At 45.4% G+C, this 26,191-nt stretch overlaps 1 protein-coding gene across 8 annotated transcripts in view; it reads right to left on the minus strand.

Annotated features, from left to right (window-relative positions):
- UTRN (utrophin) overlaps positions 1-26,191 on the minus strand; it is a 701,048-nt gene that overhangs the window by 81,816 nt on the left and 593,041 nt on the right. For all 8 annotated transcript variants that reach the window (XM_066595903.1, XM_066595904.1, XM_066595902.1 and 5 more), the window contains one exon: positions 13,425-13,626. In XM_066595903.1, the coding sequence (XP_066452000.1) occupies positions 13,425-13,626 (202 nt within the window). The remainder of the gene's footprint in view (positions 1-13,424; positions 13,627-26,191) is intronic.

A 26,191-nucleotide genomic window follows, 5' to 3' on the forward strand; every position in this document is an offset into this window, starting at 1 on the left:
CCTGCATTCACGCGTTTGTGCACGTGCGTCGGTGCGCGGTTTTTATGCAACTATGTACGCAAACACTCATGTGAATGAACCCTAAGGGCGTGAATACAGGTCCATGCCCATTGCCATCAATGGGGCTGCAGCTGCTGCCAGAGGCCCTATTGAAAGCAATGGGCTGCTGGCAACCCCTGCTGCGATTTTCGGGGAAGGGCTTGAAATATAAGTCCTTCCCTTAAAATCATTCCTATCTGGTGTAAAAAAATAAAAAAAAACCTGCTGCGGAGAGGTGAGTATATATAATTTTTTATTTTTAACACATTCTAGGGATGATTTTCAGGGAAGGGCTTATATTTAAAGCCCTTCCCCCGAAAATCCCTGCAGGGCTTGCCGGCAGCCTATTGCTTTCCATAGGGCTGCAGAAGCGCCAGTCCCATTGAAAGCAATGGGAGAACATCACCATCCTCTGACACAGCTGTCACAGCTGTGGCAGGGGAATTCTTCAGCCCCGTGGGGAGTCCCCTTGTCACTGAACACTGTGACAGTGCTGTCACAGTGTTCAGTGACAAGGGGACTCCCCGCTGGGGAATACTGACACGCACCACAGACCTATGGTGAATGCATGTCCTATGTTTTGGAGGTACGTGCGTTTGCACGCCTGTAAAACACAGATATATGAACACACCATAGGGAACCAATGGTTCTAATATATGCGTGGTTTTGTGTGTACCCATGTACGCACACGCTCGTCTGAAAGCACCCTTAAGACTTAACTTTATTAACAGTAAGTATCGGCACAACCACTCATCTTTCTATGTAGATTATATATTGTATATTGAAGCTGTATGTTGAGCTCAATGGATGCAATTCTTATATTTCATTAAAAGCAGAAGTGCCAAAGGAGTGACTGCCATGTGAACTCTTACCTAAGAAGGTTTACTGGGGAAACTATTACAAATTCACTTTAAGTAAGAGAGGGGTAATAAGAGAGGGCTTCATTTTTTGTGACTTAACAGAAGCATGCACAGATCCCATACTGGCATTGGTTACTATGTTGCAGAAGAGGTGTATGTTGACATGATTTTATTACAAAATGCATATTGTGTAGCAGGAAAAAAACGTATCTCTTATTACCCCAAGTGGTACCTCCTATGACCCACATTGGGTAATAAGAGGCACAGCAGCAACTCCCCATACAAAATCATATACTGAGATGTGACAGAAACAAGAAGCATGGCATCACTTACAGAACAGGTGTGCAAAGTTTGGATTTCATATGTTTATAAGTTACAAAAACGTAACAATTGAATACAGACAGTTATGAGTCCACTTTGGGAAGGCCATTTTTTCGGGGAACTTTGGAGATAGAACATCAGTCTGAATAACAGTCTGAACAGATGCAGCCACTCATGTCCAGGTCCTTTATCGCCCCGAGTCTGCAAGTTCTTCTCCTTCACAAATCCTGCCAAGCTATCTTCATCTTCCTATGATAGCTCTTGTTTCCAACCTCCTCCAACAAGTATAGGACTCTTGACTGTATATTGTTTATTGATTGAAAACTTCGGTGCATCGTGATGTTGAGCAGCTTCAGTGAGCGTCATTCCTCTACAAACACCTTTAAAAGCAGCATGCAGAGCGTTCATGCTATAATTACAGTGTAATTGTTTCTTGACGTACTTTCTAGGCATCCTGAAGATGTTTACAAGCACTTACTGTGCGAGAAACAAGGAGAGATATAAAAATCTCTTATTACCCACATGTGACCTAAAAATAGGGTAATAAGAGACGCATGCACAGAATATACCCATGACAGATAGCTTACAAATTGTTCTCGCTTTTCTTTCTGCACGCATTTTTTATCTATTTAGTAGCAGCGTCATCCAGCTGCAGTGACTGGGAGCTTTTCATAGCATTATCTGTTAAAATCAAACCTTAATTTCATTAGAAGTTGCATGTGTAGACACTCTTTTAAAATAAAGTTCCATTTTGGCCTATGAATCTGCAAGTACAAGTTTTGCTATTTTTATGATACACACTCATTGGCTGAAGTTCTTACACAAAAATGCCCTTGCTCTCTGCTTTGATATGATTGGCTGTGGAATTTTTCAGTCTCTTATTACTCCATTCTCTTATTCCCTTGCTCTCCCCACAGATTTATTCTGGTACAATGATTGGTACTTTGTGAAAAAGAGAACTTAGTAGTCATGACTGTCTACACTAGTTCTTTGCTATTTGATCCTGTTACCGATGCACCAATTTATAGGAGACAATCTTTATGATAGATCCGCGTAAAAAAAGCCACTGTCACTCCGTGTCATACTGTGTTATGCTTAGTACAGTGCCTGAAGGTGCGGTCCATGATGCAGGGATTCACTTTTCGGAGTCATACACCCGGCATTAGGCATAGAACTGTACATGAGTTTTGCCTTGAGTGCCCTATAGCCTTATGTATGTGAGGTTCTGGGCAGGCGGGGGACTGCTGGACTAGTGTGAAGTGGCTTACCACTTTGGAATTCTGTAGTTATCATTATCTAATATGTGATAACGACAAGAGATCTCAAATTGAATGACCTACAATGGCACCGCAGACAATGGCGGTCCATGCTCACCATGCTCAACCATGTTATCACCTGAAACATCAGACAATGAATTTATACATAATCCTCCTCTTTCAACAGATAGTTACAAAGATCACGGCATGGTGAAAGTAGAAAACAGTAGCTTCCAACTGAAACTATGCCATATTCCAGCAGAGAGAACTAGACAAATTCAGTTTTTTTCATATTTGGAAACAGCTTGCATTTTCTAAGGAGCAAAGTATGAAGAGCTGATACTTCCAAAGTACTTTATTAAAGTTTCCTATTACATGCTTAATAATGTAAAGTATGCTCATTTCAATCAGTTCTGATGAGAGCAAAGAAAGTGAATGTCAGAACTGTGTTGTCACAGTATGTCTTTAATCCATGGATATTTCAGGGCCACATTATCCCCAGCACGTCTTTAATACAGTGATTTATGCAACAGAAACCACACCATCACACACAGCGTGACAGCGTATTACACAGGGAAAGGCAGTGAGTGGCTGACTCCGTGTATCTTTAGGATAATACAATTCATTAAGTCTGTGGCACTTAGGCTTTCTCTTGTTCAATCATGCTGTTTTCAAGATTCTTCGAATTCACACAAGCAGAAACGTTTCACTATCAGCCATTGGGTCCTCCGAAAAGTTACGCAAAGCCCTGTTCATGTCCTTGGTGACTCCAGTTCCAGGTTGATAAAATTGTGCCTGCTATGTGCTACGTAAGCCTATGTGCTACAAGTTTAGAAATAAGCAGACCTAATATCTTAATAGAAAACACTTGTTGAATATTAACACTATTTTAACCCCTTAAAGCCCGGCCTATTGTGGTCCTAAAGAATTTTACCAATGTGGTGTTTTTACTGCCCCATTTTATTTTTACCTTCAGCTACCAAAATAATTTTTGCTGTGCTTTGTTATATCTCTTTTCTCACTGACTTTTTTTTTTTTTTTTTAGTTTCACTGGGGAAAAATGTGAGTTAGTTAATTTGAAGTCACACAGACTACAAATCAAATAAAGGGTCTAATTATACATATCAAATACACAGTACATTTTCTTTACTCCAGTATACAATTCTTTAGAAATTCTTCTAAACTGACATATACACACATATACACATATACACACAGCACCGACCCCATTGAGAACATATAGTAGACAAATCATTCTCCTCTGCCACAGCTGTTACAGCTGTGGCAGAGAAGAATGATGTTTGCCCATTGAATTCAATGGAGCCGGCAATACAGCCGGCTCCATTGAAAGCAATGGGCTGCCAGCGATCGCGGGATGAATTTGCGGGAAGGGCTTAAATATATAAGCCCTTCCCTGAAATTCATCCAGAAATATGTAAAAACAAAAAAATATATATATACTCACCCTGTCCCGGCAGACGGAGTTCAGCCGCAGCCGGCGGCAGTTCTCCTGAACTGCTCTCTGTAGTATTCAGCAGCCGGGGATTTAAAATCCCCGCCTGCTGAATGAGCTGCCTCTGATTGGTCACAGCCTAACCAATCAGAGGCAGCTCTCACTCACACCCATTCATGAATGGGTGAGTGAGTGCTGCCTCTGATTGGCTAAGCGCAGGGACCAATCAGGGGCTGCTCTCACTCACACCCATTCATGAATTCATGAACGGGTGTGAGTGAGAGCTGCCTCTGATTGGTCAAGCTGTGACCAATCAGAGGCAGCTCATTCTCTGAGCAGTTGAGGAGAACTGCCGCCGGCCGCGGCTGAACTCCGTCTGCCGGGACAAGGTGAGTATATATATATTTTTTGCTTTTACACATTTCTGGATGCATTTCCGGGAAGGGCTTATATATTTAAGCCCTTACCGAAAATTCATCCCGCGATCGCCCGCAGCGCATTGCTTTCAATGGAGCCGGCTGCATTGCCGGCTCCATTGAATTCAATGCGCTGCACAGCTCCGGCCCGTTTCTATTGAAACGCGGCTAGGAGCAGTATTTTCGGGGGATTTTACGGCCCTGGTCACGCGATTTGCGGATGCGCATCCGTCATGCGATCCGCAAATCGCAGGAAAAAACGTCCGTGTGACTAAGGCCTCATTCTAAAATTTTCAGCATAAACATTTAACCCCCTACTGTTTAGGACGAGTTTTATTCAATCTGCAGGAAAAGTATATTACAGAAGAGAACACCTTCTACTTTAAACAGCTGTAGCTTCTGTTCTTTCAGTGCTACCAACAAGATTCTTGGCTTTGAAATGACACCAAAAACATGTTGTTAGTACTTACAGAACCCGGAGGTAAAGCCATTTGAAGTGGGGTCAAAAATGCTGAGTTTCCAGTGTCACCTTTCAGTGAGTGTGCAGCAGAGATCTGTGAGTCTCCTGTCTATTGCCATATCCTAGGAGAAGGGGTGATATGAATTTTTCCTCATGTTATACCCCTCCACCCAATTAATCAAAGAACATGTTTGCTCTCTGATTGTCACATGTTTTTTTCCAGAAAAAGAAGTGCTAAAATGAGGATTTACATATCTAATTACTCCTCTACACCATTTAACCCCAAAGATACTGCAGCCATTGCTGACCGTGGCATCTAACAATTTTTACAGAGAACAAAAATTAAAGCTTTTTCCCCCTTACACAAGGCTTTAATTATTGCACAAATGAAAAGAACAAAAAAAACTACATATAATTGGTATTGACACCTCTGTAACAACCCATAGTATAAAATATTACATTATTTCTCCAGAATGGTAAATTCCATTAAAAAAACTATAAAGGTAAATGCCAAAATATCTATTTTCTGTTCATTCCATTTAGGCAAAACAGCAACAACAAGCAATCAAAAAGTTATATATACTTCACAATGTTACCAATAAAAACTACAAGCAGTCCCACAAAATATGAAGCCCTCATACAAGCGGATATTAAAAATGCTTGGGTCCTGGAATGTGGAGCTACACAAAAAGCATTTTTGGTTAAAAAAAAAAGTGTTTATATTGTTTAAAAGTAAAGTAAAATATAAAAAAAATCTCTATAAGGCCCCCTGCACACGAGCGGAAATTCTGCGTCGGGATATCCCGCAGAATTTCTGCCCATGCCCGCCTGCATAGGATTGCATTACAAAACGTAATCCTAGGCGTGAAAATATATGCGGAAAACAAATCGCGGCATGCTCTATCTCTGTGCGGGTCTCTCAGAGACCCACACAGAAATGTCACTCCTGGCGCCCCGGCTCTGCTCTGCCCATGCATCGGCAGGTTGGCAGCCAGTACATCACAGAGCCGGAGCCGCGGGAGAAGGTGAGAGCCGCACTAGTCCCTGCAGGGGCGCCGGTTGGGTCCTGCTGCGAGATTTCTCGCAGCGAATCCGACCCGGCCGTCTGCATGCGGCCTAAGGCCTTAGTCACACGGGCGTTTTTTCACGCGATTTGCGCATCGCATGACGGATGCGCATGCGCAAATCGCGTGACCGGCGCCGAAAATCGGCCGAAAATCTGCTCCTAGCCGCGTTTCATTAGAAACGGGCCGGAGCTGTCCAGCGCATTGCATTCAATGGAGCCGGCAATACAGCCGGCTCCATTGAAAGCAATGCGCTGCGGGCGAGTCTGGGATGAATTGTCGGGAAGGGCTTAAATATATAAGCCCTTCCCTGCAATTCATCCTAAAATGTGTTAAAATAAAAAAAATTGGTATACTCACCTTTCCGCTGCAGCCGGAGTCCTGCCGCGGCCGGTGTCAGTTCTCCTGAACTGCTTCTCGGCACTATTCAGCCGGCGGGGCTTTAAAATCCCCGCCTGCTGAATGATCTGCCTCTGATTGGTCACAGCCTGACCAATCAGAGGCAGGGCTTACTCACACACCCATTCATGAATTCATGAATGAGTGAGTGACTGCTGCCTCTCATTGGCTCAGCGGGAGAACTGACAGCGGCCGCGGCTGGACTCCGGCTGCAGCGGAAAGGTGAGTATACAATTTTTTTTTATTTTAACACATTTTAGGATGAATTGCAGGGAAGGGCTTATATATTTAAGCCCTTCCCGACAATTCATCCCGCGCACGCCAGCAGCCCATGGCTTTCAATGGAGCCGGTTGTATTGCCGGCTCCATTGAATTCAATGGGCAAACATCGTTCTTCTCTGTCACAGCTGTTACAGCTGTGGCAGAGAAGAATGATTTGTCTTCTATATGTTCTCAATGGGGTCGGCGCTGCTGCCGCCGGCCCCATTGAGCGCATATACAGAAGAGAACAGGAATCGCAGATCGCAGATAGGTGCGATCTGCGATTTCTGTTCTATAATTTATCAGACGAGCGCATAAAAAGCGCTCATGTGTCCGATACCATTGCAAAGCAATGGTTTTATAAAATCGCCGGACGCATGCGCATGCGCAAATCGCGGCTAAAAACGCCCGTGTGACTAAGGCCTCAATTTGGTGTTGTCATAATTGTACTGACCGGTAGAACAAAGTTAACATAATATTTATACCACACTAAGAACACTGAAAACACGTAAATCCCAAATAATGATGAAAATTCCCTTTTTTTCCCCATTGAGACTTTGTTAATGAACATTGTAGCAAGTGGCAACAAAGACAGATGAGGAAAATGTCTTTATCCAAAGAGCAGAGTAATAGAAAGCAGCGCAGCAGAGTCTAATCCTGCACCTCGGGTGTCCGCCGCATCTTGCTCTTTGCTTGGGATAAAGTGACCAGTGTTTTAAACAAAGGTTTATTCCTTGCTTATAAAATATATGTGGCCTTTGCTTCTGCTTTACTAAGGCTCCTGCTGTGAACCATTGCACAGGGCAGCCAGTAAAGAGAGGATTATGCAAGAGCCGCTGTACTCGCAGCAGCAGCCGTCTCTGACTTCCCTGACAATCAGCAGGGAATACCTTTCCTGCAGAAACATCTGGTTGGCTTTTATAGGATTAAATGAGACAACCTTAAGTTTAGTTTTCTTGTTTCCATCATGTGTAACTTTTACAAGTTTTAACGAAGAGCTAAAATTAGAGCTAAAGTAAAATACAGATATTTTAGAGGATCGTGCCATTTTCATCTCCCATTGCCTTAACATTAATTAGAATAACTGTATCCATAGAAATGTACAGAAAGTATCTAGTGAGTTAAATACAAAGCCTAGAGCTTAGAGTATGTGGATATGGATGAATAGTATACATAGGTGCAGTAAATATATTCTATAAAGTCATCAAGATTTCTATTTTTGTATTAAAGGATTATAGGAGATAAGCTTCAGAATGATGAGGTGGTCAACGTCCAACGACTGGGACCCCCACCAATCATCGAGCGTCACTGAATGAATGGAGTGATAGTCACATATGTGCACTATTACTCCCTTCATTTCAGTGTGACTGCCCGAGATAGCAGAGTGCTTGTACTCAGTGGTTGGACCCCCACCACTCAAATGCTAATTCCCAATCCTGCAGATCAGAAAAAGTTATTTTAGTGGGACAATGCCTTTAAAGTACCGTATAAGCAATTTGAACAAGACCCCTGCTATCAGCCATTAAGAAAGCGTTGTGACATTTTTTCGTTATCTGGCAGTCCCATGTGGCATTCTCCAGAGGCGTCATGGTTTGCCTAATATAGTCATTGTCTAACTATTTTGTCACTGTAGAAATTAAGCTTTCCTACAGTCACTTAGTTCTAGCAATGGCCGAGGACAGCTGGCTGCTAGTGATTGGACATTCCTAGTAGTGATGAGTGGGTACACCGAACTTTTGCAAAAAGTTTGGTTCCGTCTGATTTCGTTCAAACTAAACTGGAAGTTCACAAAAGCCCCTAAAACTGCTGTATAACACTGTAAAAGGCTTTTATGGCTCTTAGACAGTGCTATACAGCAGTGTTCAGGACTAGCATTGCGCAAACTGTACCCATAGGACCCAGATTCAGGTAAAATTTTGTTAAAAGCTCTGTTAGGGCTCCCACCCACTGGCGATATTTTCTCCACTGCGTTGCGAGACTAAGGTTAAAGTCTCGCATCAAAGTGCGAGAAAAAAATCAGCATGACGCCTGGATATCGGCATCACGCCGACATATCGCCAGTCTTTTCAATGGGGCCAGCAGCAGCAGCACTAGCCCCATTGAAAAGAGATGGAGAATGCCGGGGACTTCTGCCACAGCTGTGACAGCTGTGGCAGAGGTCCCCAGCATTCTAGCCCATTGCTTTCAATGGGATCAGCACTGCTGCCGATCCCATTGAAAGCACTGCTTTCTGCCAAGCCCCACAGAATGATTATCGGGGAAGGGCTTGAAATATAAGCCCTTCCTTGATAATCTGCCAAAAGTGTGTAAAAAAAATTAAAAAAATTATCACTCACCTCTCCTGCGCTCAGCCGCGTCCTCCTGCTTGCTCCCCGGCACTGCTATTAAGCTCTTTCAGCAGTCGGGGATTTAAAAATCCTATATCTTAGCTATTCATGAATGAATAGCTAAGGGCTATGGGTGATTGGCTAAGCCCTCAGCCAATCTGTACAGCCCTTTCAGGAGGCGGGGATTTTTAAATCCCCGACTGCTGAAAGAGCTTAATAGCAGTGACGGGAGCCAGTAGGAGGACGTGGCTGAGCGCAGGAGAGGTGAGTAATATTTTTTTTTATTTTTTTACCACTTATTGATGATTATCGGGGAAGGGCTTATATTTCAAGCTCTTCCCCGATAATAATTCTGTGGGGCTTGGCAGAAAGCAGTGCTTTCAATGGGATCGGCACCATCGAAAGCAATGGGCTAGAATGCCGCGGACTTCTGCCACAGCTGTGACAGCTGTGGCAGAGGATTCCTTCATCCCTGCGGTCGCCACGGGGATGAAGGAAACTCCTGCCACAGCTGTCACAGCGCAAGAAAGAAAATATCGCCAGTGGGTGGGAGCCCTTAGGGTTCAGGCCGAACCAAGCTTTTGGCAAAGTACAGCCCAAAACAGGGTTCTTCTGGTTTGGTTTGCACAACACTAATTAATTGCATGGTTTTGATTATAATAAGAGTGATATACATTCTTCTGCTTCTGAAATTTTACATTTCAGTGCTACTGAGAAGTATTGAATTATATCAGACCATCTGAATTATCAGGATAAATAAATGTCACTGTAGTAGGCGATAATAAAGGGCTACCAATGCCATTCCAATCCAATGTTCAAATGAACTTTTTATTATGATACTTGTTATAAAAAATGTAATGATGTCCAGAATGCCCTGTTCATCACTGAATCTGATGGCCTGTCATCACTTGCTTACTTATTTTCAGTTCTAGGATCGAACAGTCCAAAATGCGACTGCTTTCTTGACAGCACTCACAAAACTGCTGCTGTCAGGATCTTAACAAGAAAAGCTGCGTTTCGGAAAATCGTCTGGTGTTAGTGGGCTAGACTGCAGCCTGTCAACATGTTCACTTTGAGATGCTGGTAATTAAATTCCAGGCTAACAGCATGAAACCAGCAGAAGCTTCTCAAATGCTGTTTAATTATTGGAACTTGTCTACATGGTTAACATGAAAGTTATAAACAAAGTTAGTGTCAAACTCGAAGGAAGCTCCAGAACTATCTAAACACCACCAAAACAAAGCAAGCGTAAAGTAGTTCAAAGCATGAACCTCAGAATAAAAGAAAATTAACCTGCAAAATGGGATTATTTCAGAAGAACTTTACTATAGCATTCAATATCCTTCAAAATTTAGAATATGCCACAAATTAAGAGATACTGTAAGTAGGCAAAGGAATCAAATCTGAATACAAAGGACATTGGAACATTTTTTACCCCAGCTGACACTTATTCTACCAGTTTTTAACATTAAGGAAAGAGTTGAGTATATGCAGAGATTGTGAGTTATGTCACTTTTATCTCAATTCACATCCAAAAAGAGTGTGTGTAGTTTGAAGGGGCAGTTCGAAAATAGAAAACAGCTCCACTCTCATCGATAGCCTGAATCTGGTATTGCAGTTCATTTTCATTGATGGGTCATCAATATAGGATTAGCGGGGTCCAGCTCCCAGCACAGCCACTAATCAGTTGCTTCAAGTGAGCACCACAGCTTCTTTTCTGTCCTGTAATGTTATGGTCAAATAGCTTATGTGCAGCTCAGTTACATTCAAGTGAATGAAGAACGAAAGGAGAAAAACCACTGATATAATGGCTCAAACTATTCAGCCAGACATACGTAGGCTTAAGGCTGGGGGTCACATGGGTTCTATTCCGGGTGGAAATCTTGTGGTTTTACCTCAGCAAAAAACTGAGATTTCTGCCGGGAAAGTACAGCTTCATAACCCGTGGCACTTAGCCGTGAGTTTTGGAGCGGCTTGGCCACATGCTTTTCCATTGTGGCCAATTGAGAGCAGCGAGGCCGCAATGAAAAAAACAAAAAAAAACCCCATGCTGCGGCCAGGGAATCCACACCACTGCGCCGACTTCTGCCGGCTTTGCCGTAACGGATTAGCCGTCCCATGCGAACAAGATTTTTGACAAATCTTGTCCACCTGGCTGGCTAATCCAGGAATTAGCGACCGCAGGCATGCCTTTTTGGAACGCAAAATGTTTTGAGGCAAAAACGCCTCTTCCTCAGTCTGATAGAAACAACTTCATGTATCTTCATATGAATTTTTCATTTATGTGCATTTTTTATCATTTTATTTTATTCTATTTCAATTCTTCACTTTTACCTTTCTTTTTGGACTCATTTTTAAACCATTGTTTTTATTTCTTTACCAACACCATTGTTGTTACATATATTGTATGATAGTGTATCTCCATCGAGACTGAGGAAGAGGCATGTTTGCCTCGAAACGTTTTGTGTTCAAAAAAGGCGTGCCTGCCTTAGAACGCTGTGCGTTTATTTGCTGCCTTCCCGTTAAAGAAAATACATTTTGCCTCAAAACCTTAAAGCCTATGTACGTCTGTCTTAATTATATCAGTGGTTTTTCTCCTTTCCTTCTCCACTTCTATATTGGCCAAACCCAACAGGTTGCACAGTCACTGATCTAGCAGCACCAGGACTAGAAACGTACAAAACGTTTTACACTTGTTACTAAAAGACATCACCCACTGGAATCTACACTTAGCTCGTCTCCACACCGGATCCTCATCAGAGTAGCTCCACCTCCTGCCTTTTTTCACCACTGCATCTATCATATTCAAGTAAATGGGATTAAGCTGCAATACCAGGTACACCTGTTACGAAATGTACAGTACAGTGTCTGGTATACAATAAAGAGGCCTAGAGTGGCTCAGTACTCTTTGCCACTGAGCCACTCTATGCACCACTAAGCATTTTCAAACACATATATCTGTTTTTTTTCAATATACATATGAGATTAGAATAATTTTGCCCAATATTCAATCACTGCATAATTGGAATAGTAAAATCACCCATGCACAAATCCGCAGCTGCTGAATTCCACACCAAAATCTGCAGGTCTAACTGTGGATTTTGATGCAGAATTGCAGAAAGGTTTTAAGACATTTTTAATTCGGCATTAAAATCTGTGGGTAGCTTGTGGATTCTGGTGTGAAATTTACAGCAACTTGCAGTGTATATCTATTGGGTACATCCCATTCCGTTCTGTGAAAATCCTATGCCCGGTTGCCTTGCATGGGTGCTCTCATGCATCCACTGGTTCAAATACCTCCTATTAGGCGGTTCAGAATGGCCCAAGTGGCGGGCAATTCATCAATTCAACCATCAAGCTTCTCGCATTGCAATAATGCGCCGCCTCTCAAACTCAGTTAACTGGATAAAATCTCCTTGAATGAGTTGTAGAGGCATCTAGTGGTCAACAAGTTCTACACAGGCGGGAGAAGAGGTCACTACACAACAAGGAGCCTCGAAGAGCCTTTCATAGGCCGAGGGGAGAACCACTTTTAGGGCCTCAGGTGACCCTTCATCTAATCACCCCACAACTCGAATCATTTACACATCTGCCTGAGATGAACTACATGCCGAGTTTTGCAGCAAAACGACAACTTCATTTATTTTTTGACAAAGAGTGTAATTACAATCACTTAGGGAAAATTTCTCATATTACTGTATGTCTTAACTTTTTTCATCAAGCCAAAGATTTAATTGAAAAAAAAAAAAAATCACCATTAAGTGAGCAATTAACTGCGTTTAGGTGTATATTATGTAAGTGCTACATACGTACTGAGATAGAAATGCAGCAAGGATAAAAAACCCGGTTGTATAACAAGGCAATTGCACTTTGTAGTGGCACGCAATTGTTATCAAGCAAGGTCATTTTTTTATGCACATAACCGAGGTAAACATATCTGCACGCAGGTATTACTGTCTCTTGTACATTAGAGAAGCTTAATGGCATTTACTAAACTATGGGAACATAGTACTATGGATATTGTACTATATTAGTTTATTAGGGACATTATACGTGTTAGTGCCCATTGACATGGGCATATTTTTTGTCCGTATTCAGTACTTTTTTTATTACTGACCGAATACGGACTCACTAAATTAAATTAGTGTATTCATGCATGAGGTATTTACATGCGTTAAAAAATAATCGCAGCATATGCTATTTTGGTCTGTATCATGGACCAAATTCACCCATGAAAGTCTATGAGCACAGTGAAAACGGACGTTACATGCATATTCACTGTTTTTTATGCATGTTCGCAAAAGACTCTGGAAAAAGGTGACATCAATTGGGCCTTCTTATGTATTTTTGGCGTGCATGAAAAACGTAGTGAATGTAGATGCCATAGGGATGTAAAAAAGACGCACAAAAAATGCACATATATACACAATGAAAACGACGCATTTTCACGGACCAAAATTACATACGCCCGTGTGAATGAGGCCTTAGTTTGGCGGATATTTTTCGCTAGTTTCCCAGCTAGTGCCCAATTTTATATTTTTAAAGAAACTAATAAAGCAGTAACTTACGTGTCGTATACATTAAGGAGCCAGTTCAGACACATGTCAATGCAGAGAGGCACATTAACCAGATCTTTGTTTTTCTCTTCGAGTCCATCATAGACAGTGGTGAGGATGCTGATGATTTCAGGAACAGACAGTAGTTGTTGATTTTGATTCAGTTCATGCTGTTGGAAAACACTGTGCGTGGTGCTGAGTTCCAGAAGGTCCACTGGAGGAAGAAGAAAAATATACAGAAATATTTGTTCATAATTCGGAAGCACAGGGGAATACATAAGACTTGGTAACACATCTCAGGCTACATTTCTATCAGCATTAGAGATGAGCGAGCACCAAAATGCTCGGGTGCTCGTTACTCGAGACGAATTTTTCGCGATGCTCGAGGGTTCGTTTCGAGTAACGAACCCCATTGAAGTCAATGGGCGACTCGAGCATTTTTGTATATCGCCGATGCTCGCTAAGGTTTTCATTTGTGAAAATCGGGGCAATTCAAGAAAGTGATGGGAACGACACAGAAACGGATAGGGCAGGCGAGGGGCTACATGTTGGGCTGCATCTCAAGTTCCCAGGTCCCACTATTAAACCACAATAGCAACAAGAGTGGGCCCCTCCCCCAACAACTTTAACATCTGAAAAGCCCTCATTAGCAATGCATACCTTAGCTAAGCACCACACTACCTCCAACAAAGCACAATCACTGCCTGCATGACACTCCGCTGCCACTTCTCCTGGGTTACATGCTGCCAAATCCCCCCCCCCCACGACCCAGTGTCCACAGCGCACACCAAACTGTCCCTGCCCAGCCTTCAGCTGCCCTCCTGCCACGCCACCCTCATGTCTATTTATAAGTGCGTCTGCCACAGGAAAAGCAGGCACACACTGCAGAGGGTTGGCACGGCTAGGCAGCGACCCTCTTTAAAAGGGGCGGGGCGATAGCCCACAATGCTGTACAGAAGCAATGAGAAATCCAATCCTGTGCCACCTCCATCTGCAGCTGCACACGTGGGCATAGCAATGGGGAACCTATGTGCCACACACTATTCATTCTGTCAAGGTGTCTGCACGCCCCAGTCAGACCGCGTTTTTTTATATATAGTCACAGGCAGGTACAACTCCGCAATGGGAATTCCGTGTGCACCCACAGCATGGGTGGCTCCCTGGAACCCACCGGCGGTACATAAAAATATCCCATTGCATTGCCCAACACAGCTGAGGTAGTAATGTCATGTTTAATGCAGGTGGGCTTCGGCCCACACTGCATGCCCCAGTCAGACTGGGGTTCTTTAGAAGTGGAAACAGATGCATTTACAACTCCCTCTGGACCCACAGCATGGGTGGCTCCCTGGAACCCACCGGCGGTACATAAAAATATCCCATTGCATTGCCCATCACAGCTGAGGTAGTAATGTCATGTTTAATGCAAGTGGGCTTCGGCCCACACTGCATGCCCCAGTCAGACCGGGGTTCTTTAGAAGTGGAAACAGATGCATTTACAACTCCCTGTGGACCCACAGCATGGGTGGCTCCCTGGAACCCACCGGCGGTACATAAAAATATCCCATTGCATTGCCCAACACAGCGGATGTAACGTCAGCTGTAATGCAGGTGGGCTAAAAATTCATTTGATTACACTGTAGGCGAGGGCCCACAAAAATTGCTGTATCAACAGTACTAATGTACATCAGAAAAATTGGCCATGGCCAACCAAGAGGGCAGGTGAAACCCATTAATCGCTTTGGTTAATGTGGCTTAATTGGTAACTAGGCCAGGAGGCAGCCCAGTTAAAATAAAAATTGGTGGAGGTGAAAGTTTCAACGCTTTAATGAGCATTGAAACGTATAAAAATTGTTTAGAAAAATTATATGACTGCGCCTTGTGGGCCTAAGAAAAATTGCCCGTTCGGCGTGATTATGTGAGGTTTCAGGAGGAGGAGCAGGAGGAGGAGGAGGAATGTTATACACAGATTGATGAAGCGAAAAGGTCCCCGTTTTTGATGGGGATACAGAACGATGCTTCCATCCGCGGGTGCAGCCTACGTATTGCTTAGGTATCGCTGCTGTCCGCTGGTGGAGAAGAGAAGTCTGGGGAAATCCAGGCTTTGTTCATCTTGATGAGTGTTAGCCTGTCGGCACTGTCGGTTGACAGGCGGGTACGCTTATCTGTGATGATTCCCCCAGCCGCACTAAACACCCTCTCTGACAAGACGCTAGCCGCAGGACAAGCAAGCACCTCCAGGGCATACAGCGAGAGTTCAGGCCACGTGTCCAGCTTCGACACCCAGTAGTTGTAGGGGGCAGAGGCGTCACGGAGGACGGTCGTGCGATCGGCTACGTACTCCCTCACCATCCTTTTACAGTGCTCCCGCCGACTCAGCCGTGACTGGGGAGCGGTGACACAGTCTTGCTGGGGAGCCATAAAGCTGTCAAGGGCCTTAAAGAGTGTTCCCCTGCCTGTGCTGTACATGCTGCCTGATCGCCGCGCCTCCCCTGCTACCTGGCCCTCGGAACTGCGCCTTTGGCCACTAGCATTGTTGTATGGGAATTTTACCATCAGTTTGTCCGCCACGGTCCTGTGGTATAGCAACACTCTCGAACCCCTTTCCTCTTCGGGTATGAGAGTGGAAAGGTTCTCCTTATACCGTGGGTCGAGCAGTGTGTACACCCAGTAATCCGTAGTGGCCAGAATGCGTGTAACGCGAGGGTCACGAGAAAGGCATCCTAACATGAAGTCAGCCATGTGTGCCAGGGTACCTGTACGCAACACATGGCTGTCCTCACTAGGAAGATCACTTTCAGGATCCTCCTCCTCCTCCTCCTCAGGCCATACACGCTGAAAGGATGACAGGCCAGCAGCATGTGTACCCTCACCAGTGGGCCAAGCTGTGTCTTCCCCCTCCTCCTCATCTTCCTCCTCCTCCTCCTCCTCACCGCGCTGAGATATAGACAGGAGGGTGCTCTGACTATCCAGCGACATACTGTCTTCCCCCAGCTCTGTCTCCGAGTGCAAAGCGTCTGCCTTTATGCTTTGCTGGGAACTTCTCAAGAGGCATAAAAGAGGAATGGTGACGCTAATGATTGCAGCATCGCCGCTCACCACCTGGGTAGACTCCTCAAAGTTTCGAAGGACCTGGCAGATGTCTGCCAACCAGGCCCACTCTTCTGAAAATAATTGAGGAGGCTGACTCCCACTGCGCCGCCCATGTTGGAGTTGGTATTCTACTATAGCTCTACGCTGCTCATAGAGCCTGGCCAACATGTGGAGCGTAGAGTTCCACCGTGTGGGCACGTCGCACAGCAGTCGGTGCACTGGCAGATTAAACCGATGTTGCAGGGTGCGCAGGGTGGCAGCGTCCGTGTGGGACTTGCGTAAATGTGCGCAGAGCCGGCGCACCTTTCCGAGCAGGTCTGACAAGCGTTGGTAGCTTTTCAGAAAGCGCTGAACCACCAAATTAAAGACGTGGGCCAGGCATGGCATGTGCGTGAGGCTGCCGAGCTGCAGAGCCGCCACCAGGTTACGGCCGTTGTCACACACGACCATGCCCGGTTGGAGGCTCAGCGGCGCAAGCCAGCGGTCGGTCTGCTCTGTCAGACCCTGCAGCAGTTCGTGGGCCGTGTGCCTCCTATCTCCTAAGCTGAGTAGTTTCAGCACGGCCTGCTGACGCTTGCCCACCGCTGTGCTGCCACGACGCGTGACACGACTGCTGCCGACGTGCTGCTGCTGCTGACACATCTTGATTGCGAGACAGAGGTTGCGTGGAGGAGGAGGAGGAGGAGGGTGGTTTAGTGGAGGAAGCATACACCGCCGAAGATACCACCACCGAGCTGGGGCCCGCAATTCTGGGGGTGGGTAGGACGTGAGCGGTCCCAGGCTCGGACTCTGTCCCAGCCTCCACTAAATTCACCCAATGTGCCATCAGGGAGATATAGTGGCCCTGCCCGCCTGTGCTTGTCCACGTGTCCGTTGTTAAGTGGACCTTGGCAGTAACCGCGTTGGTGAGGGCGCGTACAATGTTGCGGGAGACGTGGTCGTGCAGGGCTGGGACGGCACATCGGGAAAAGTAGTGGCGACTGGGAACTGAGTAGCCCGGGGCCGCCACCGCCATCATACTTTTGAAGGACTCCGTTTCCACAACCCTATACGGCAGCATCTCCAGGCTGATAAATTTGGCTACGTGCACGTTTAACGCTTGAGCGTGCGGGTGCGTGGCGGCGTACTTGCGCTTGCGCTCAAACACTTGCGCTAGCGACGGCTGGACGTTGCGCTGACAGACATTGCTGGATGGGGCCGAGGACAGCGGAGGTGAGGGTGTGGGTGCAGGCCAGGAAACGGTAGTGCCTGTGTCCTCAGAGCGGGGTTGGATCTCAGTGGCAGGTTGGGGCACAGGGGGAGAGGCAGCGGTGCAAACCGGAGGCGGTGAACGGCCTTCGTCCCACCTTGTGGGGTGCTTGGCCATCATATGTCTGCGCATGCTGGTGGTGGTGAGGCTGCTGGTGGTGGCTCCCCGGCTGATCTTGGCACGACAAAGGTTGCACACCACTGTTCGTCGGTCGTCTGCACTCTCAGTGAAAAACTGCCAGACCTTTGAGCACCTCGGTCTCTGCAGGGTGGCATGGCGCGAGGGGGCGCTTTGGGAAACAGTTGGTGGATTATTCGGTCTGGCCCTGCCTCTACCCCTGGACACCGCACTGCCTCTTGCAACCTGCCCTGCTGCTGCCCTTGCCTCCCCCTCTGAAGACCTGTCCTCAGTAGGCGTAGCAAACCAGGTGGGGTCAGTCACCTCATTGTCCTGCTGCTCTTCCTCAGAATCCTCGGTGCGCTCCTCCCTCGGACTTAATGCCCTTACTACTACCTCACTGATAGACAACTGTGTCTCATCGTCATCGGCCTCCTCACCCACTGAAAGGTCTTGAGACAGTTGCCGGAAGTCCCCAGCCTCATCCCCCGGACCCCGGGAACTTTCCAATGGTTGGGCATCAGTTACGATAAACTCCTCTGGTGGGAGAGGAACCACTGCTGCCCAATCTGAGCAGGGGCCCGAGAACAGTTCCTGGGAGTCTGCCCGCTCCTCAGAATGTGTCATTGTAATGGAGTGAGGAGGCTGGGAGGAAGGAGGACCAGCAGCCAGAGGATTCTGAGTTGCAGCAGTGGACGGCGCAGAACTCTGGGTGGACGATAGGTTGCTGGAAGCACTTTCTGCCATCCACGACAGGACCTGCTCACACTGCTCATTTTCTAATAAAGGTCTACCGCGTGGACCCATTAAATGTGCTATGAATGTGGGGACGCCAGAAACGTGCCTCTCTCCTAATCCCGCAGCAGTCGGCTGCGATACACCAGGATCAGGAGCTCGGCCTGTGCCCACACCTGGACTAGGGCCTCCGCGTCCTCGGCCGCGCCCACGTCCTCTAGGCCTACCTCTACCCCTCAGCATGCTGTATTACCAGGTATGCAGAAACACAACACTGTAATTAAATGTGCCGCTTATTGGCCTGTGGTTGGAGGCTGAGTTCGCTTACGGAACGCCAGGTAATAATTTGGCGCAAGCCTGCTGTAACACTTAGCTGGCTGCGTATTTATTTGGAGAAATACTACCCCCAGCAGACACGGACCCAGAACACTGAGCAGAGTGACAGGCAGGCCAAATAGATTTTTTCCAAATATTTTTTTCAAAAGGACCACTGCGTATATTCAATCTATAATATATGTCTTCTGGCCCTGCCTACACAATTCTGTCCCTGGACTGTGTGACGGAACTGCAGTGTTGCACTGTTATTAACTGCAACAGACCGGTGATTTCAGAGCCAGGAAATAATTTGGCGCAAGCCTGCTGTAACACTTAGCTGGCTGCGTATTTATTTTGAGAAATACTACCCCCAGCAGACACGGACCCAGAACACTGAGCAGAGTACCAGGCAGGCCAAATAGATTTTTTCCAAATATTTTTTTCAAAAGGACCACTGCGTATATTCAATCTATAATATGTCTTCTGGCCCTGCCTACACAATTCTGTCCCTGATGTGTGTGTCACGGAACTGCAGTGTTGCACTGTTATTAACTGCAACAGACCGGTGATTTCAGAGCCAGGAAATAATTTGGCGCAAGCTTGCTGTAACACTTAGCTGGCTGCGTATTTATTTGGAGAACTACTACCCCCAGCAGACACGGACCCAGAACACTAAGCAGAGTGACAGGCAGGCCAAATAGATTTTTTTCAAATATTTTTTTCAAAAGGACCACTGCGTATATTCAATCTATAATATGTCTTCTGGCCCTGCCTACACAATTCTGTCCCTGATGTGTGTGTCACGGAACTGCAGTGTTGCACTGTTATTAACTGCAACAGACCGGTAATTTCAGAGCCAGGAAATAATTTGGCGCAAGCCTGCTGTAACACTTAGCTGGCTGCGTATTTATTTGGAGAACTACTACCCCCAGCAGACATGGACCCAGAACACTGAGCAGAGTGACAGGCAGGCCAAATAGATTTTTTTCAAATATTTTTTTCAAAAGGACCACTGCGTATATTCAATCTATAATATGTCTTCTGGCCCTGCCTACACAATTCTGTCCCTGATGTGTGTGTCACGGAACTGCAGTGTTGCACTGTTATTAACTGCAACAGACCGGTGATTTCAGAGCCAGGAAATAATTTGGCGCAAGCCTGCTGTAACACTTAGCTGGCTGCGTATTTATTTTCAGAACTACAACCCGCAGCAGACACAGACCCAGAACACTGAGCAGAGTGTTAGGCAGGCCAAATAGATTTTTTTCCAATATTTTTTTCAAAAGGACCACTGCGTATATTCAATCTATAATATATGTCTTCTGGCCCTGCCTACACAATTCTATCCCTGGAGTATTACTGCAGGGCGCAATGCTCTGCACGGACGATATACCAAAAAAAAAAAAAAGTGCAACACTGCTAAAAGCAGCCTCCACACTACTGCACACGGTTAGATGTGGCCCTAACAAGGACCGTTGGGGTTCTTGAAGCCTACAATAACTCCTAACACTCTCCCTACAGCAGCTCCAACACGATACCACTGTCCCTCAGCTATCTCACAACGCATCTGAGGCGAGCCCGGGAGGGGCCGATTTTTATACTCGGGTGACACCTGATCTCCCCAGCCACTCACTGCAGGGGGGTGGTATAGGGCTTGAACGTCGCAGGGGGAAGTTGTAATGCCTTCCCTGTCTTTCAATTGGCCAGAAAAGCGCGCTAACGTCTCAGAGGGGAAAGTGAAAGTAACCCGAACATCGCGTGGTACTCGTTACGAGTAACGAGCATCTCGAACACGCTAATACTCGAACGAGTATCAAGCTCGGACGAGTACGTTCGCTCATCTCTAATCAGCATCCAAGACTCTATTGTAGCCTCGAGCACAAATCTAGAAGAATTTCCCAGTTAAAATAGCAGAGGAACCTTACTGTATTTGATGAAAATTTTGGACAACAAGCCGGAAGCCAGACAAGCCCCATTAGGTCTTAGTCACACGGGCGCATCGGCGCCCATGTTACTGCAGGTAGCGGATGGCCACACTTCAGGACGGACGTCTCTCTGCAGTGCCGGAAGAAAGAACGTGACCGGTTCATTGCCGGTCATGTGTTCTTTCTTCAGCGCTGCGGGGAGTCGTCCGTCTTAAAGTACGGCTGTCTTCTTCCTGCAGTAAGGGCTCAGTCACACGGGCGCATCGGCGCCCCCGTGTATGGGTGCCGATGCTTCTGTGTGACTAAGCCCTTATAGTAAACTAGCTTGTTACCTGTGATGTCATCCACGTGTAATTTTTTTTTTTTTTATTCCAATCTGTGTTTTGCTGTATATTGAAACGGAAAAAGTTGAACTAGTAAAAGGAATGTAACTGCAATCTGCTATGTCAGCACAGTTCTGTACACTATGTTCTTGGCCTTGTCATCTTTTGCTAGGATATAAAGGTTTTGTGGGCTGTATACACCTGAGCACGCCACATACAGTTGTCCATGAGAAAAACATGTTTTTTCTAAATGTACACCTGCTACCTTAAGTGTTTGCCCTTGAGCCTTATTGATCGTCATCGCAAATGCTATTTTTAGAGGGAATTGCAGCCTTTTGAATTGAAAAGGCAAATCGGTCGGTATTATCGGAATGCATGGAATTAAAACACTTTCTTCCTTTGCTGTTTCAGTCATAATAATGGCTCTTACAATATTTCGCCCCAGGTGTGTAATTTGTAATCATGTGCCGTTACATAGTTTTGGCTCATCAAGGTTACGCATTAATAGGACTGGAGTACCAACTTTTAAGCTTGACTTATGGGAAGTTAGGAACTCTACAGGGTGTAAGGTGACTTGTTCAGTGTTCATAACATTATCCACCGACAGATACTCTACAATTTCTTCGACTTGTGAAATAATTTTTTTTCATTCATCTGGCCTGCATTTTCATTAGTTGGTGCCAAAATTGCCCTTTGACACAATCATTCTTTATACCCCATATTAGGTTGCAGCTGAGAATAAACTTTGCTTATCAGTTCCTCTGTATTATGAACATTACAGAATTCATGATTTAAATGTAATCATACCATTAGCATTTGTTGCGATACGCTCTTCGCCGATTTTCAAAAGAGCAACCGCATTTTGCCCTGATTCTGTGTCGTTGTATAGTTGGACTCACATAATTGTAGTTAGGCTAAATATTTTTACATGCTGCCATAATGGTATTACAGGTAGAGTTTATCTGAAATCACCAGCCATCAATACCACCATCCCTCCCATGACACTTTTGTTGCCATTAATATCTTTCATGGTCCAATAGAGTGCTTTGATTTCATCTCAAACTAACAGCTTACATTGCTACAACATTCGTCCACGCTCACTATGTTTACTGATGTTACGTATTGGTGTTTCCCTTATAAGCTATGTTCAATAGCAGCTTAAGTACTGAATGCGCTGTTCATCCACCATCAAGCAGCGGCTATTCCAGAGGAGGCTACTGCAACAGCATTCCTTTATCTTTCCGAATTTGGGCTAAGAGCAGATTTAAAAGAAAAGTTTAACCAGTACCTCCTAGGCCATCCAAAAATAACAAAGCGCCTTCACTATTTTCAATGTGTTGCATAACATTATCAAAAACAGTTCTTTGTTCTGGGTTCAAACATGGAACGTACTGCATAAATTACCATTGCAATGAAGCGGTATCATAATCCAGTTCTCGTATTAAATCACTACTAACTTCCCCATTTCTACCTTGTCTATTCATTTTGAAGTCTGATAAATCTTTTCCAGTTATCAGCTGGTCTTCCACCTCTGTTAGTGCTTTGTTGTAAATTAAATTGTTGTATGTAAGCTTTTCATTATGTTCTTGCAATCTATGTAATATATCATCCGCCATATCATTTTTGCACTTTTCCCACATTTGCTGAGGACTTGAAAGTCCACAGGTCGCTATTAAGATAGCAAAAAGCTCTCTCACCTTGGCTGCTGATCTACATTGTACGGAATCTTCAAGTGTTAAATCCCAATGATTGTCATTCTGTACTAACACTTTCCCCTCACATGCCTTTTTGTATGTAGACAATTCCTGACCATTGTGATTTTTAAGATGTTGGCCCTCACACATGGTGTAGCAGCATTCTCAAACAAAAGCATTCCAAGTTGGTGGCATGCACCTTATAAACTCTACCTAAAACATCTGCGGCTTTAACACCAGGCCATTTCTGAACAGGAGTTTCTTGAACTCTGCATTGCCATTCCTTTGTTGATGTATTGCAGGTGTAATATCTTGGCAACTCAATATAGAGAAGAGTTTTTGAAAAATCATCTCATGCAAAGTTCAAAAAATGCATTTTTGGGGGGGATGGATGCTCGGTCACGGAAATTGTTTTAATTAAAAAAAAAGCGGTTGACCAAGTGTACACTGAGGTGTATTACGGTGGGATGCCTTTCGTGTAACGGAAACCCCAAAAGCCACCACACGGCTTCGTTGCTGCTGACATAACGGCCGGACTTATTTGTGTGTACTTCATCCATGGCATTTGTGAGCTCTGGGTTTATGAAATTGAAAAGGGCTTGGTTAATGGCTGCCTTTGTTAATGTATTTATATACTTTTTCAACTTGTTGTTTAACCAAAGTAAAATGTGGATATGTGGTAAGCCACGCTTCTGCCATCCATGGAATACATAAAGCACAACACTTCTCCATATATTTTAGTTATAACCGACATTAGTTTTTTAACTTTTAATCTAAAAGCCATTGAAATTATATCATGGCGTTTTGTCCCGACATGAATTCATCGACTATTTCTTTCCATGTTGGGTTACATGTGAAAGTAATAAATCCGAGCAACCATACGTGCGCACATAAGCGAATGCGCCTTGAGTATACTCATGCAGGCATTGTGGGCTGTTTACAAATGAAGACGGTAGAATAACCATTCTGTCTAAATTACTAGGATTAACATTTGTGTCATTTGCTACAGCATCGTGAAGATGGATGTAATTCTCTGCTCTTAACTTAGTCTGATTTATTAATATACACCACAGTCGTTCACTTTCAACCTTAATGTACATATCGACATAAAACTGATTGGCCAGTTGTCTACATCGTGGTCTCAAATTAAAATCGTTTTCTAGTATCATGTTCTAGGCATAAAAATCCACACAGGACATCTTTTTGTTTGCCAAGGAAAGGCCTGTTACAGGGTTGATTTGCGGTATTTTAAAGTGATACCCTTCCTGCTCCTTGCTAAAAATGAGTGGATATTGTAATGCATCATAATATTTATGTGTATCAGGCACCCTGGGTAATCTGTCATCACGGGCATGGAAAAAGATATCACAGGTTAGAAACTGTTCGTCTGTAAGCATAAATGCGACTTCATTTATCGATGGTGTGTTATATCGTCTTTCTATTCCCCACTTGGCGTACAGTCTGGATGTATCACTAAATTATAATTTTCTGTCTAAAGCAGTTCTGAAAGTGGTGATAAGATGGCTGTGTTCATGTAACATTCTTTGGATTTTTAGAACAGTATCTTTTTCAACCCCCTATGAATATTTTGACATTTGTGTCTACTTCGTTTTTTTCATCTCCCATTAAATAAATCTGTAAGAACTTATGTTTCTGATTATCTGTAGGAAGCAAAGAGCCAATTATATGGTAAATTTGACCTTGAATTGTAAAAATAGGTGAAAATCCAGGCACTATGACTTCCCTATCCTCACCAAATGACATCATCTGGAAGCACAAATTGTATTTCCTAATTCTATTTTAAAAAACACTGTGATTCACTGCAATCGTACAAAGGTAGAGTTTGGCGGTTTCTCAGGCTCGCCTAGTGATAGGAGCGAGATTTTCCCACCAGAACAATAGATACCAACATTTTCCTCCTTCCATTTCAGCGCTTCACAATGCCTACATTTTTTATTTATTCTCCATATGATTACTAATTGCTGATTAACATAGTCAATTAATGGATCATAATAAAGTGCGGCATCATTAAAATGCTCCCATGTGCTACATATAAACACACATCTCCTTTCTGACTGTCGTACAGCAGATAAAACACGCCATCTTTGTGAGTCTTTAAGTGTCTGCAGCTGTCAGGGAAGCGTGATGCTCAGCATCTAAAATCTGACGGACTCAAGTTTGCTCTCGGGCAGTGATGGACAACCTTTTGAGCTTGGTGTGTCAAAATTCGCCAAAAAACCGAGCATAACTCGGGTGGCTTGTCACTTCAAGAAAAAAATCTATAAATTCGCGATATTTATAGTTTAAATAACAAATATGTATAATTGTAATGTATAACTGTATTTAATAAACCCAAAACACCCATAGCACAGGCCCTCACATCTCCCAGCCTCCCCCTCACTTATCTCAGTAATGATGAGCCCCCAGAGGCGACAGCACCCTCCACAGCGGCCCCCAGCAGCGACAGCGCACCCCACAGCAGCCCCCAGCAGCGACAGCGCACCCCAAAGCAGCCCCCCAGCAGCGACAACGCCCCCCACAGCGGCCCCCCAGCAGCGACAGCGCCCCCCACAGCGGCGCCCCAGCAGCGACGGCGCACCCCACAGCAGCCCCACAGCAGCCCCCCAGCAGCGATAGCGCACACCCTAGCGGCCCCCCAACAGTGACAGCGCCACCCACAGCGGCCCCCAGCATTATTTGCCCCCCACAGCACCCCCCCCAGGGGTGACTGCCCTCTCACAGAGGCCCCCCAGCGGTGAATGCCCCCCACAGGTGACTGCCCCCCCACAGCGGACCCCCAGCGGTGACTGCCCCCTCACAGCGCAGCGGCCCCCCCCGACCCATGTACTTACCTTGTGGATGCTTGAATGCTCCGCTCCTCCTGTGCCCTCCAGCAGCGATGATCTCCCGCGCACACTGTGACATCAGTGTGTTGCAGGACGCCTTCTCCCCCGGACGCTCCCGCAGAACCAACAGGTAGGGGACGTCGGGGGGCGGGGGAAGGAGGATCCTGGTGCACACTGACATCACAGTGTGCGCCGGGATCAGCGCTGTTAGTAGTGCTGGTTAATGAACACCGGCAGGGGAGCTGCGGCCCCTGCCGGTATTCATTAACGGGGGACCGGCCGCGTGTCAGCGACTATGGCTACGCGTGTCAGTGCTGACACTCGTGTCATAGGTTCGCCATCACGGCTCTAGGGTCTTGGCCGGCCTCAGATTGCTTCAATGTCTTGCCAGCTCTAAGGGATGCGTGACGCTAAGCATCTAAGGTCCAGCGGCCCTGAGATTGCTCCAATGTATGTGCAGCTCTAAAAGACGCGTGACGGTTAGC

The sequence above is a fragment of the Eleutherodactylus coqui genome, chromosome 3 (genome assembly GCF_035609145.1).
Source record: "Eleutherodactylus coqui strain aEleCoq1 chromosome 3, aEleCoq1.hap1, whole genome shotgun sequence".
Lineage (NCBI taxonomy): Eukaryota > Metazoa > Chordata > Amphibia > Anura > Eleutherodactylidae > Eleutherodactylus > Eleutherodactylus coqui.